Source organism: Mustela nivalis (assembly GCF_964662115.1).
Source record: "Mustela nivalis genome assembly, chromosome: 1".
Lineage (NCBI taxonomy): Eukaryota > Metazoa > Chordata > Mammalia > Carnivora > Mustelidae > Mustela > Mustela nivalis.
Genome location: NC_139020.1, coordinates 13,362,919 through 13,375,996, shown reverse-complemented (window position 1 = coordinate 13,375,996; position 13,078 = coordinate 13,362,919). Strand labels below are relative to the sequence as shown.

The following is a 13,078-nucleotide window of genomic DNA, read 5'->3' as shown; positions in this document are numbered from 1 at the left end:
CATTCATCTAGTCAGCACTCAGACCGCATCTCCTCTCTCTTGGGCTTCTGTCTTAACCCCCTGAATAGGTGTCCTTCCTCCTTCTCTTCCCCCTGCACCCAGCTTCATTCTGAACACAGTGCAATTTCCAGGGCACAGTTCTGAAATGCTGTGTAATTTCTTTTGGGTTGTGAGTGCCTGAGCAGGAGAGAAATGGGAAATAAGTGAAGAAGACATCTCTGATGCACGATAAGAGGAAATGTTTGTGTTATATCAAAGAAGAGCCTAGGGTCATGAAGCATATTGTCAGCCCAATTTTCTAGAGTAGCCATAACACCTCAAAAGAAAAGAGTAATTCACAAGCAAGAACACAGAGATTTGTTAGAAGCAAAGAACCGTTTTTATTGAGAATGAGTTTTTTGTCCAACTGTGGGATGTTAGGATCCCTGGGAGAGTCCCAACACAAAATCCAGATTAAAGGAACAAAGACCAATATTTAGGAAGTAGTCAGATGATACCACACAGCCTAGACCCTGAAGATCCCATCCTCACAAGCGATCACTGAGGGTCAAACCCTCTGTCAAGCCTGCAATTTTCTGAATGTAGAATACTTGGGATACGGATTCTTGCTTCAGCTGTCACGTTGGTGGTGTCATTTCAGAAGCAAATGCGGTTTGGAGAGTGATGGTCTAGCAGCAAGAAGAATAACATCTTCTGTAGCAAAATGGCCGGTAACCACAGCACCCAGAGCCATATCCACAGCCACAGCAGGAGCCTTTTCCACAGCCCCATCCTGAGCCATAGCCATAGCCACAGCCACATCCTGAGCCATAGCCACAGCCACAACGAGAGCCATAGCCACAGCCACAGCCTGAGCCATAGCCACAGCCATAGCCTGAGCCATAGCCATAGCCACAACGGGAGCCATAGCCACAGCTACAGCCTGAGCCATAGCCATAGCCACAACGAGAGCCATAGCCACAGCCACAGCCTGAGCCATAGCCACAGCCACAACGGGAGCCATAGCCACAGCCACAGCCTGAGCCATAGCCACAGCCATAGCCGCATCCACAGCCATAGCCACAGGAGTTCCCGTAGTTACAACACATGTTGTTAGGAGAGGAGGATTCAGGTGGGTTGCAAGTGGATGTGTGGTGAAGTGTGGTCCCTACTACACTTGGACCCTTATATACTGCCAGTAATTGGCAAGAGCATACCATTCACCCTCTGACTTACCCAACAAGTATGTAAGCAACTTTCATGTGACAGTCACTGTCAAAAATCTTAATGTCTTGGGAAAAGTGAGCTCATTAATTGGAATCTCCTCTTCTATTTATTTTTCTCCCATTTTATTTAAAGAGCAGCATTTAATTTTCTCTGTCAAAGAATTGTCTCAGTAGAATCATGTGCTCTATATACCACTGATACCCAACTTTACAGCCTCTGATTGTTTAATATACCTGATATAACAAGGTTGGGGGATTTTAGGAAAATTTTGCCACTCTTAATGTCTAATCTTCCTAAAACATCTACCTCTGCCCACACTGGGGGAAAAAAATACTCCCATTTTCAAACTAGAATCATTACAACTTCCTATCAGGCTTTTTGAACCCAGATGACTATTGTAGATATATCTTTGGGTCCTTGTGGGAGAAATGAGTGAAGATGCTATTTTGAGGACAGAGAAAAATAGTCCCCAGCATTGCAATATCTGATTTGAAATATCAGTATTGTGGATATCTACAAACCTTGGTGTGTAGCCTCACATCAATAAATTAGCTTCTTGCCTTACTGGTGTCTAATTCCAAATATTTCCATTCTTCTAAGGTAAGGAAACATTCAACCTTTCCAACACCAATCAGAAAGAAAGAGAGAGAAAAAGAGAGAAAGAAAAAGGAGAAAGAAAGAGAGGAAGGAATGCAGGAAGGCGGAAGGGAGGGAAGAAATGTGCCTTGAGTTTGGGGTTTTTTGTGGTGTTTTTGCTTATCATGGCTGTCTGGGTTTTACCGAAATCACTGTTTTCTGAAATAGGCATATCCCAAGACTTAAATTACCTTTTTTTTTATTGTTATGAAATAGTTATGAAATTCTGAGCTTTGATAGTTATGAAATTCAAGTTGCAAGGGAGCCTAAACTCAGGAAGATTATTCCTTCTGTTATTCCACACTCAAATTTCAACAGAAGTGAAATGAGTGCCATCCAGTCCTTTATTGAAAGCCTTCAACAGGGATTTCATAAATCTACTGAATTCCTTTTCTGAGAACTTTTATAATTCGACATCTTTCCTTCAGTTAATAATACCTCCTACTAGTTTGGTCACTTGTGTATCTGATCACTCTGCCATATTTTATCCCTACAAGTAGCTTAAAGAAAAATACATTCCACTATACTTGCTCTTTGCTTTTATTTTCTCTACTTTTCTGTCATTCTTGAAATTCAAAACTCTAGAGACACCTGGGTGGCTCAGCTGATTAAACGTCTGCCTCTAGCTCAGGTCCTGATCCCAGGGTCCTGGGATCGAGTCCAGAATTGGACTCCCTGCTCTGCAGAGAGCCTGCTTCTCCCTTTGCCTACTGCTCCCCCTGTTTGTGCTTACTTTCTCTCTCTATGACTAATATATTAAAAAAAAATTTTTAAAGGAATTCAACTCTAAATTCTAATGCACAAGTTTCCTAGAACAGACCCACTCCTTTTTAAACACCCCCATTCCAATCACAATACCCGTAGATTGTTGTAAAAGTTTTCTATCTTTACTGCATTATATCTAGAGGGTTTCCATTCAGATTTCTGGGTACTGGTCCCTGATGGCAGAAAAAAATCTCTTATTCTTTGCATCCCTGAATCACCACTTAGTTCTGAGTAAAAAAGAAAAAAAAAAGATGCATTAAAACAAATATATGTTCAAGGGTCAGTGTGCCCCTTAGAAGCCATAAGATATTTGGATAAATTATCACGATGTTCTCATTTCATTCAAGCTGAAAGTCTCAAACGTTCTTTGACTAAAAGAGTCACAAATTTCACATTTAGAGGATATCTGTTAGGGAATAATCTCAGTCTTTTGGTATCGGCTGAGTCCTGATTTGTGACCCAGTATGTGGTCTATTCTGGAGAAAGTTCCATGTGCACTTGAGAAGAATGAGTATTCTGTTGTTTTAGGGTGGAATGTTCTATATATATATATATATATATATGAGATCCATCTGGTCCAATGTGTCATTCAATGCTCTTGTTTTTTTACTGATTTTCTGCTTCGATGATCTGTCTATTTCTGAGAGAGGCGTGTTAAGATCTTCAATGATTAGTGTATTCATATCAATATGACTCTTTCAGACCAATATCACTGATGAATATGGACGCTAAGATTCTCAACAAGATCCTAGCAAACAGGATCCAACAACACATTAAAAAGATTATCCACCATGACAAGGTGGGATTCATCCCTGGACTACAAGGATGGTTCAACATTCGCAAATCAATCAATGTGATAGAACAAATTAATAAGAGAAGAGAGAAGAACCACATGGTCCTCTCAATTGATGCAGAAAAAGCATTTGACAATATCCAGCATTCATTCCTGACTAAAATGCTTCAAAGTATAGGGATAGAGGGAACATTCCTGAAATTCATCAAATCTATCTATGAAAGACCCACAGCAAATATCATCCTCAATGGGAAAAAGCTTGCATCCTTCCCGTTGAGATCAGGAACATGACAAGGATGCCCACTCTCACCACTCTTGTTCAACATAGTATTAGAAGTCCTAGCAACAGCAATCAGACAACAAAGAGAAATAAAAGGTATCCAAATTGGTAATGAAGAAGTCAAACTCTCTCTCTTTGCAGATGACATGATTCTTTATATGGAAAACCCAAAAGACTCCACCCCCAAACTACTAGAACTCATACAACAATTCAGCAATGTGGCAGGACACAAAGACAATGCACAGAAATCAGTGGCTTTCTTATACACTAATAATGAAAATACAGAAAGGGAAATTAGAGAATCAATTCCATTTACTATAGCACCAAGAACCATAAGATACCTGGGAATAAACCTAACCAAAGAGGTAAAGGATCTGTACTCAAGGAACTACAGAACACTCATGAAAGAAATTGAAGAAGACACAAAGAGATGGAAGACCATTCCATGCTCTTGGATCGGAAGAATAGACATTGTTAAAATGTCTATACTGCCTAGAGCAATCTATACTTTTAATGCTATTCCAATCAAAATTCCACCAGTATTCTTCAAAGAGCTGGAGCAAATAATCCTAAAATTTGTATGGAATCAGAAGAGACCCCGAATCACTAAGGAAATGTTGAAAAACAAAAATAAAACGGGGGCATCACATTACCTGATTTCAAGCTTTCCTACAAAGCTGTGATCACCAAGACAGCATAGTACTGGCATAAAAACAGACACATAGACCAGTGGAACAGAGTAGAGTGCCCAGATATGGACCCTCAACTCTATGGTCAAATAATCTTCGACAAAACAGGAAAAAATATACAGTGGAAAAAAGACAGTCTCTTCAATAAATTGTGCTAGGAAAACTGGATAGCTATGTGTGTAGAAGAATGAAACTCGACCATTCTCTTACACCGTACACAAAGATAAACTCAAAATGGATAAAAGACCTCAACGTGAGACAGGAATCCATCATAATCCTAGAGGAGAACATAGGCAGTAATCTCTTCGATATCAGCCACAGCAACTTCTTTCAAGTTATGTCTCCAAAGGCAAAGGAAACAAAAGCGAAGATCAACTTTTGGGACTTCATCAAAATCAAAATATTCTGCACAGCAAAGGAAACAGTCAAGAAAACAAAGAGGCAACCCACGGAATGGGAGAAGATATTTGCAAATGCCAATACAGACAAAAGGTTGATATCCAGGATCTATAATGAACTCCTCAAACTCAACCACAAAAAACAGATAATAATATAAAAAAATGGGCAGAAGATATGAACAGACACTTCTCCAATGAAAACATACAAATGGCTATCAGACACATGAAAAAATGTTCAGCATCACTAGCCATCAGGGAGATTCAAATGAAAACCACATTGAGGTATCACCTTACACCAATTAGAATGGCCAAAATTAGCAAGACAGGAAACAACATGTGTAGGAGGGAATGTGGAGAAAGGGGAACCCTCTTACACTATTGGTGGGAATGCAAGTTAGTGCAGCCTCTTTGGAGAACAGTGTGGAGATTCCTCAAGAAATTAAAAATAGAACTTCCCTATGACCCTGCCATTGCACTCCTGGGTATTTACCCCAAAGATACAGATGTAGTGAAAAGAAGGGCCATCTGTACCCCAATGTTTATAGCAGCAATGGCCACGGTCGCCAAACTGTGGAAAGAACCAAGATGCCCTTCAATGGATGAATGGATAAGGGAGATGTGGTCCATATACACTATGGAGTATTATGCCTCCATCAGAAAGGATGAATACCCAACTTTTGTAGCAACATGGACGGGACTGGAAGAGATTATGCTGAATGAAATAAGTCAAGCAGAGAGAGTCAATTATCATATGTTTCACTTATTTGTGGAGCATAACAAATAGCATGGAGGACATGGAGAGATAGAGAGGAGAAGGGAGTTGGGGGAAATTGGAAGGGGAAGTGAACCATGAGAGACTATGAACTCTGAAAAACAATCTGAGGGTTTTGAAGGGGCGGGGGGTGGCAGGTCAGGGTACCAGGTGGTGGGTATTATAGAGGCCACAGATTACAAGAAGCACTGGGTGTGGTGCAAAAATAAAGAATCGTGTTATGTTGAAAATATAAAAAATTTTTTTTTTAATTTTTTAAAAATTAAAAAAAAAAGAAGATATTTGTTAGATTACAAAGATGTCTTTCCAGATGTACAAATTACTTTCTATGCCTTATAAATGTTTGGTCCTTTACTGGACATATAAATTATGATAGTCGTGCCTAATTAATGATATTCTTCCCTTTCAGAAAGAATTCAAATACATTGAACATAGTGAAACATGAGTAGACTTTCAACAAATTGTAATTACTTGATTTCCCTTCCATTCTTTGTAGGATCTCCCACGTCAGATTTATCCAGAGCACAGTCAGTATTTGGATCAGACTTGATATACTCCACCTGTGAAAACTCTCCACTTCTTAAAAGAACTATTTCATCATCACTAGAACACAATAACATGGGCATGTCACTCGAGGGCAGACTTTGACGGCAGAGCCATCTCTCTTGCAGTTGGTCGTTAGGTGGAGGCTCGTAGCTCCAGGGACCTCAGACTCAGCATTTGTGCAGTGACTCTTGTCATGGATTTGAGACAGTGAGTCATTTTTCACTGTCCATGGAAACTGAGCCTGAGAAGACATTCTATGTAATAGGATGCAATGTCAGAGATCTGTAGAGATCTTCCTCACATGAGGAAGGGACTCTGAACTTGAACCCACAAAATGGTAGGCTCTTAAACTCAGATAGCAGACTGGGCTATTCATCCCATTTTTATATCTACCCCAATTAAGACCCTAGGGCACACCATTAACCACTAGTTAACCACTTGCTCATTTCCAGTAAAAAATTGTGACACCACTAATCATATGCAAAACATAATTAACCTCTCCTTTCCTTTACACTTAACTATCATCTGTTCCAATGTTTCTTGGAATAGGTATCAGTTCATTTGACTCAAAATGTCAAAATAACTCCCTGAACTATTTCTCCAATACTCTAACCTTCAGTATCTTCCCCAGGAAATTGCTTTATTCTTTCCATAGCAATTATCTGTCTAAATGCATCTTACTTAATCCTTATTTTTTGGTATCACATTTTAGAATATAAACACTCAGAGCAGGAACTTGTCTACAATTTTGCTTCTATGTCCAGGAAATCTCCCCTCAAAACATTCAAAACTACTTATAAATTAAATGACTTATATCAATTTCCTTAAACCCAACATATGCAAGCAAATACATGTGCACTTCCATCAAAATGCACATAGTAGTATGCCACATTTTCTTCAAACTTATCTTTCCCTTAGTTCTTCCTGCGTTGACTGAACATGCTTCTAATTTCTCATAAATCCAAGAAACTCTATCTCTCATATCATTCATCCATCCATTCAGTACTCAGACCACACCTCCTCTCCCTTGGGCTTCTGTCACAGACTCCTATATGGATGTCATCCCTTCTCCTCCTCCCGCTGCCCACTGGCTTCATTCTGAACACAGTGCAATTTGCAGGGCACAGTTCTGAAATACTTTGTGATTTCGGTCGGGTTGTGAGTACCTGAGCATGAAGGATACAAGAAATAGAAGAAAACATTATATCCGATGCACATATGACAAGAAATGCTTGTATTATTACAAGGAAGAATCCCAGGTTCATAAAAGGTATTGTCAGCCCAATATTCAAAGGGGTCCTAACACCAAAAGAAGAAAGAAAGAAAAGAAAAAAGGAATAAATCATAAGCAAGAACACAGAGATTTGTTAGAAGCAAAGAACCATTTTTATTGAGAATAAGTTTCTTGCCCAACTGTGGGATGTTAGGATCCCTGGGACAGTCCTAACACAGAATCCAGATTAAAGGAACAAAGAACAATATTTGGGAAATAGTCCGATGATATCACACAGCCTGGAGCCTCGAGATCCCATCCTCACAAACGTTCACTGGGAGTCAAAGCCTCTGTCAAGCATGCAATTTCCTGGATGTAGAATTCTTGGGGTATGAATTCTTGCTTCTGCTCTTGCTTTGGTGGCGTCATTTCAGAAGCAAATGGGGCTTGGAGAGTGATGGACTAGCAGCAAGAAGAATAACATCTTCGGTAGCAAAGTGGCCGGTAGCCACAGCAGCCAGAGCCAGAGCCATATCCACAGCCACAGCAGGAGCCTTTTCCACAGCCCCATCCTGAGCCATAGCCACAGCCACAGCCTGAGCCATAGCCACAGCCACAGCCTGAGCCATAGCCACAGCCATAACGGGGGCCATAGCCACAGCCACAGCCTGAGCCATAGCCACAGCCACAGCCTGAGCCATAGCCACAGCCATAATGGGAGCCATAGCCACAGCCACAGCCTGAGCCATAGCCACAGCCTAAGCCATAGCCACAGCCACAGCCTGAGCCATAGCCATAGCCACAACGGGAGCCATAGCCACAGCCATAACCTGACCCATAGCTACAGCCATAGCCGCATCCACAGCCATAGCCACAGGAGTTCCCATAGTTACAACACATGTTGCCAGGAGAAGAGGATTCAGGTGGGTTGCAAGTGGTTGTGTGGAGAAGTGTGGTCCCTACTACACTTGGACCCTTATATACTGCCAGTAATTGGCAAGAGCATACCATTCACCCTCTGACTTACCCAACAAGTATGTAAGCAAATTTTATGTGCTTGTCAATGTCAACAGTCAATAATGTCTTGGGGGAAATGAGCTCATTATTTTGGAGACTCCATTTTATTTAAAGAGCAGTATTTTAATTTTTGCTGCCTAAGAATGTCCCACTAGAATCCTATGCTCAACATACCACATACCCAACTTCACAAGATCCTATCATTTAACATACCCGATATAACAAGGTTGGGAGAATTTAGGATAATTTTTGTCCCTCTTGGTCTCTCTTCTTACCTACAGTATCTACTTTTGCCCAAACAAAAGAAAATAACTCCCATCTCCTTTCTCAATCATTGAAACATTTTGTCAGGCTTCTTGCACCCAGATATCTACCGTAGATATCAACGGGCTCCTTGTGGTAGAAACCAGAGATGATGCTAGGCTCAGGACAGAGAAGAGCCCCCAACCACATTGGAACATCTGACTTTTTTAAAATGTCAGTCGTGCTGAAATTAAAAACCTTGGTTTGCAGTTTCACACTGACAATTAGCTTCTCTCTTTACTGGTGTCTAATTCCAAATATTTCCGTTCTTCCCAACTCAACCAAGCATCCAAACTCTCCATCACCAAACACATAGCTGAAGAAGGATGAGCAGGAGAAGGAGAAGAAGAAGGAGGAGGAGGAGAAGGAGAAGAAGTATAAGAAGAAGTAGAAGTAGTAGTTGTAGTAGTAGTAGTAGTAGTAGTAGTAGTAGTAGTAGTAGTAGTAGTAGAAGAAGAAGAAGAAGACAAAAGAAGGGGATATAGGAGAAGAAGAAAGGTACTATATGGTGTGTGAGTGTGATTGTGTGTGTGTGTGTGTGTGTGTGTGATGTTTTTGCTTATCTTGGTTGTCTAGATTTCACCTACGTCACTATTTTCTGAAACAGGCAAAATCCAGAATTTTAATTATTTTTTACTGTGACAACTATGACGTCTAAGTTGAATGGGAGTACAGCCTTGGAAGATCATTTCTTCTCCACACTCAAATTTCAACAACAATGAAATGAGTGCCATCCAGTCCTTTATTGAAAGCCTTCAACAGGGATATTCATACGTCTACAGAATTCCTTTTCTGAGAACTTTCATTTTTAAAATTTTTCATTAGTATTCTGACTGCTTTTTCTACAGTTGGATCTTTGTCTATCTGATATCTCTGCTATATCTCACCGCTTCCAAGAAGCTTAAAGAAAAATACATCCCACCATACTTGTTATTAAATTTAAGAACTGATCTCTCATTCTTGAAAATCAAAACTCTAAGTTCTAATACACAAGTTCCCTAGAAGAGATGCATTACTTTTCAAGCAACCACTGTCTGGTCACGATATTCCTAACTATTGGAAAATTTTTCTGTCTTTATTGCATAATTCTTGTATCTTTCCATTCAGATCTGTGGATACTTATCCATGATAGCAGGGGGGAAAAAATCTCTTATTCAGTGAATCCTTGAATCACCACTTAGTTCTGAGTACCCAGAATGTAATTTGAACTCAATCAGTATTCCCTCAATAAAAATCAGTTGCATAAAAACAAAAACATGCTCTGCGGCACCTGGGTGGCTCAGTCATTGAGCGTCTGCCTCTGCTCAGGTCATGATCCCAGGATCGAGTAACACATCAGGCTCCCTGCTCAGTAGGAAGCCTGCTTCTCCCTCTCCCACTCCCCCTGCTTGCGTTCCCTCTCTCAGTGTCTGTCTCTCTCTCTCTAAAAAATAAATAAACTTAAAAAAAAAAAAAAACTCATGTTCTAGCATTGTTGTGCCCATTAGAAACTATAAGCTGTTTGGATACATTATCACACTGTTCTCATTTCATTCAAACTGAAAGTCTGAAATGTCTTTTGACTAAGAGAGTCACAAATTTCCCATCTTGAAGACATGTGTTAGTTTATAAAGATATTTTTCCAGATGTCTGAATTATCAAATAGGCCAAATTAAGGACTGGCCTTTTGTGGATGTGTCAGCTACAATATTGAGGCTAAATGGATGATATTCTCTCTCTTTCAGAAAGCTTTCAAGGACAAGGACCATAATAAAACAGTAAATTTCCAACACACTGTAATTATTAGAATGCCATTCCCCTCTTTGTGGGATTTCCCTACCTCAGATTTACCCAGAGTGCCACCAATCCTCACATCAGATGTACAAATATCCCATCTATGAAAGCTATCCATCTATTGAAGAATGCCTGTTTCTTCATCAGTAGAACAAATTATATCCTGGGTATTACCTCACTCCGGGGCTGACTTGGATGGCAGAGCCATCTCTCTTGCAACTGGCCATTGTGTGGAGGTGACTACCTCCAGGGAACTCAGATTCAGATTTGGGCAGTGATCCTTGTCATGAAGAAGAGACGGGGAGTCATGTTTCACTGCCCATGGAAACTGAGCCTGAAAAGACATTCTGTTACAGGATACAGTGTAGGAGGACACTGAACTCAAAGCCCATGAAGTGCTAGTCTCTCAAGCTCAGACAATAGACTGGGCTTTTCATCCCATTCTTGTATCTGCATCAACTAGGGCACTAGAAAGCACCTTTAAGCACTAATCCTTGTTCTTTTCCACTAAAAATTGTGGCACCATTGATCATACCCAAAACATAATGCATTTCTCTTCTTCTTTAACACTTACTACCCTACATTGCAGTATTTCTTGTGACTGTACTCATCAGTGCATTTGACTCAAAATGTCAAAATAACTCCCTGAACTCTCTCTCCAATGCTTCAACCTTCACTCTCTTCCCCAGGAAGCTGGCCTATTCATTCCATAGCAATTATCTCTTTAAATATATTTTAACTACTCCTTATTTTTTCTTATTGTTACCTAGTACAATATGAACACTCTGAGAGCAGGAAACCCATCTATAATTTCGCTTCTGACTAAAGTGTGTAGGACTGTTTCTTCTCAGAAACATTCAAAACTTGGCACCCGGTGGCTCAGGTAGTTAAGCATCAGACTCTTAATTTCAGGATGCCCGCGGCAGGAATCTACATGTCGACCTCTCTCTGTGTCCCTTCCTCTGCTCGTCTTTGTGCATGCTCTTGCTTTCTCTCCCTCTCTCTTTCTCTCAAAAAAATAATCTTTAAAAAAAACATTCAAAACTATTTGTAAATTAAGTGACGAATCCATTTCTTAAAGTCAAAAAAATCCAAACAAATACATTACCACTTCCATCAAAATGCTCATGATACAATACCACATTTTGCTTCTATTTATCCTTCCCTTACTTCTTCATTAGTCACCTGAGTCTGCTTCTAACTTCTCATTAATCCTGGAGACTCTCTCTCTCATGCCACTCATCCAACCATTCAGCTCTCAGGCCACACCTCCTCTCCCTTGGGCTTCTGTCACAAGCTCCTGAATAGGTGTCCTCCCTCCTCCTCTTTCCCCGTCACCTCAATTCTAGACACAGAGTTATTTTCAGGGCACAGTTACGTAATAACATGTGATTTGTGCTGTGTTCTGAGTGCCTGAGCATGAGGGATATGAGAAATAAGTACAGAAGACATTATCTCTGATGCATGATGAGAAGTAATGTTTGTATTATATCACGGAAGAGCCCTCAAGTTCATGAAATATATTGTCAGCCCAATTTTCAAGAGAGGTCATAACATCTCAAAAAAGGGAGTATTTCACAAGCATGAGCACAGAGATTTGTTAGAAGCAAAGAACCATTTTTATTGAGAATACATTTTTAGTCCAACTGTGAGATGTTAGGATCCCTGGGACAGTCCCAACACAAAATCCAGATTAAGGGAACAAAAACCAATATTTAGGAAACAGTCCGATGATATCACACAGCCTGGAGCCTCGAGATCCCATCCTCACAAACATTCACTGGGAGTCAAAGCCTCTGTCAAGCATGCAATTTCCTGGATGTAGAATTCTTGAGGTATAGATTCTTGCTTCAGCTGCCACTTTGGTGGTGTCATTTCAGAAGCAAATGGGGCTTGGAGAGCGATGGTTTAGCAGCAAGAAGAATAACATCTTCGGTAGCAAAGTGGCCGGTAGCCACAGCAGCCAGAGCCAGAGCCATATCCACAGCCACAGCAGGAGCCTTTTCCACAGCCCCAGCCTGAGCCATAGCCAGAGCCACAGCATGAGCCATAGCCGTAGCCACATCCTGAGCCATAGCCACAGCCATAACGGGAGCCATAGCCACAGCCATAGCCTGAGCCATAGCCACAGCCACAGCCTGAGCCATAGCCACAGCCACAGCCTGAGCCATAGCCACAGCCATAACGGGAGCCATAGCCACAGCCATAGCCTGAGCCATAGCCGCATCCGCAGCCATAGCCACAGAAGTTCCCATAGTTACAACACATGTTGTTAGGAGAGGAGGATTCAGGTGGGTTGCAAGTGGATGTGTGGTGAAGTGTGGTCCCTACTACACTTGGATCCTTATATACTGCCAGTAATTGGCAAGAGCATACCATTCACCCTCTGACTTACCCAACAAGTATGTAAGCAACTTTCATGTGACAGTCACTGTCAAAAATCTTAATGTCCTGGAAAAAGAGAGTTCATTATTTGGAGTCTCATTTTTATATAAGGAGCAGCATTTTACTTTATTCTTAATTCTTATCATTTAATATACCTTATATAACAAGGTTCGGGGAATTTGGGAAAATTTTGTCTCTCTTGATCTCTTCTCTATCCTGAAATATCTACTTCTCCCCATAGGGAAGGAAATAACTGCCATCTCCTGTCTGGATCATCGAAACTTTTTCCCAGGCTTCTCATA

At 40.7% G+C, this 13,078-nt stretch overlaps 3 protein-coding genes across 3 annotated transcripts; all 3 read right to left on the bottom strand.

Moving 5' to 3' along the window:
• Positions 1-668: 668 nt before the first annotated feature.
• LOC309847489 (uncharacterized protein) lies at positions 669-1,088 on the bottom strand (the record flags this gene model as incomplete). The annotated part of the gene is made up of 1 exon (XM_082697811.1): positions 669-1,088. One exon carries the CDS (start codon positions 1,086-1,088, stop codon positions 669-671), a length of 420 nt encoding a protein of 139 aa, XP_082553937.1.
• Positions 1,089-7,448: 6,360 nt separating this feature from the next.
• Positions 7,449-8,246, bottom strand: LOC309842073 (uncharacterized protein). The gene has a single exon (XM_082685996.1). The coding sequence runs from the start codon at positions 8,196-8,198 to the stop codon at positions 7,761-7,763; it is 438 nt and encodes a 145-aa protein (XP_082542122.1). The 5' UTR covers positions 8,199-8,246; the 3' UTR covers positions 7,449-7,760.
• A 3,741-nt stretch (positions 8,247-11,987) lies between these two features.
• Positions 11,988-12,707, bottom strand: LOC309858719 (uncharacterized protein). Its single transcript, XM_082719046.1, has one exon. It carries the CDS (start codon positions 12,657-12,659, stop codon positions 12,300-12,302), a length of 360 nt encoding a protein of 119 aa, XP_082575172.1. The 5' UTR covers positions 12,660-12,707; the 3' UTR covers positions 11,988-12,299.
• Positions 12,708-13,078: the final 371 nt, after the last annotated feature.

What these genes read in the sequence shown, in the direction of transcription:
- LOC309842073 (XM_082685996.1), bottom strand. Translation starts at nt 8,198, where the DNA reads ATGTGTTGTAACTATGGGAACTCCTGTGGCTATGGCTGTGGATGCGGC.
- LOC309858719 (XM_082719046.1), bottom strand. Translation starts at nt 12,659, where the DNA reads ATGTGTTGTAACTATGGGAACTTCTGTGGCTATGGCTGCGGATGCGGC.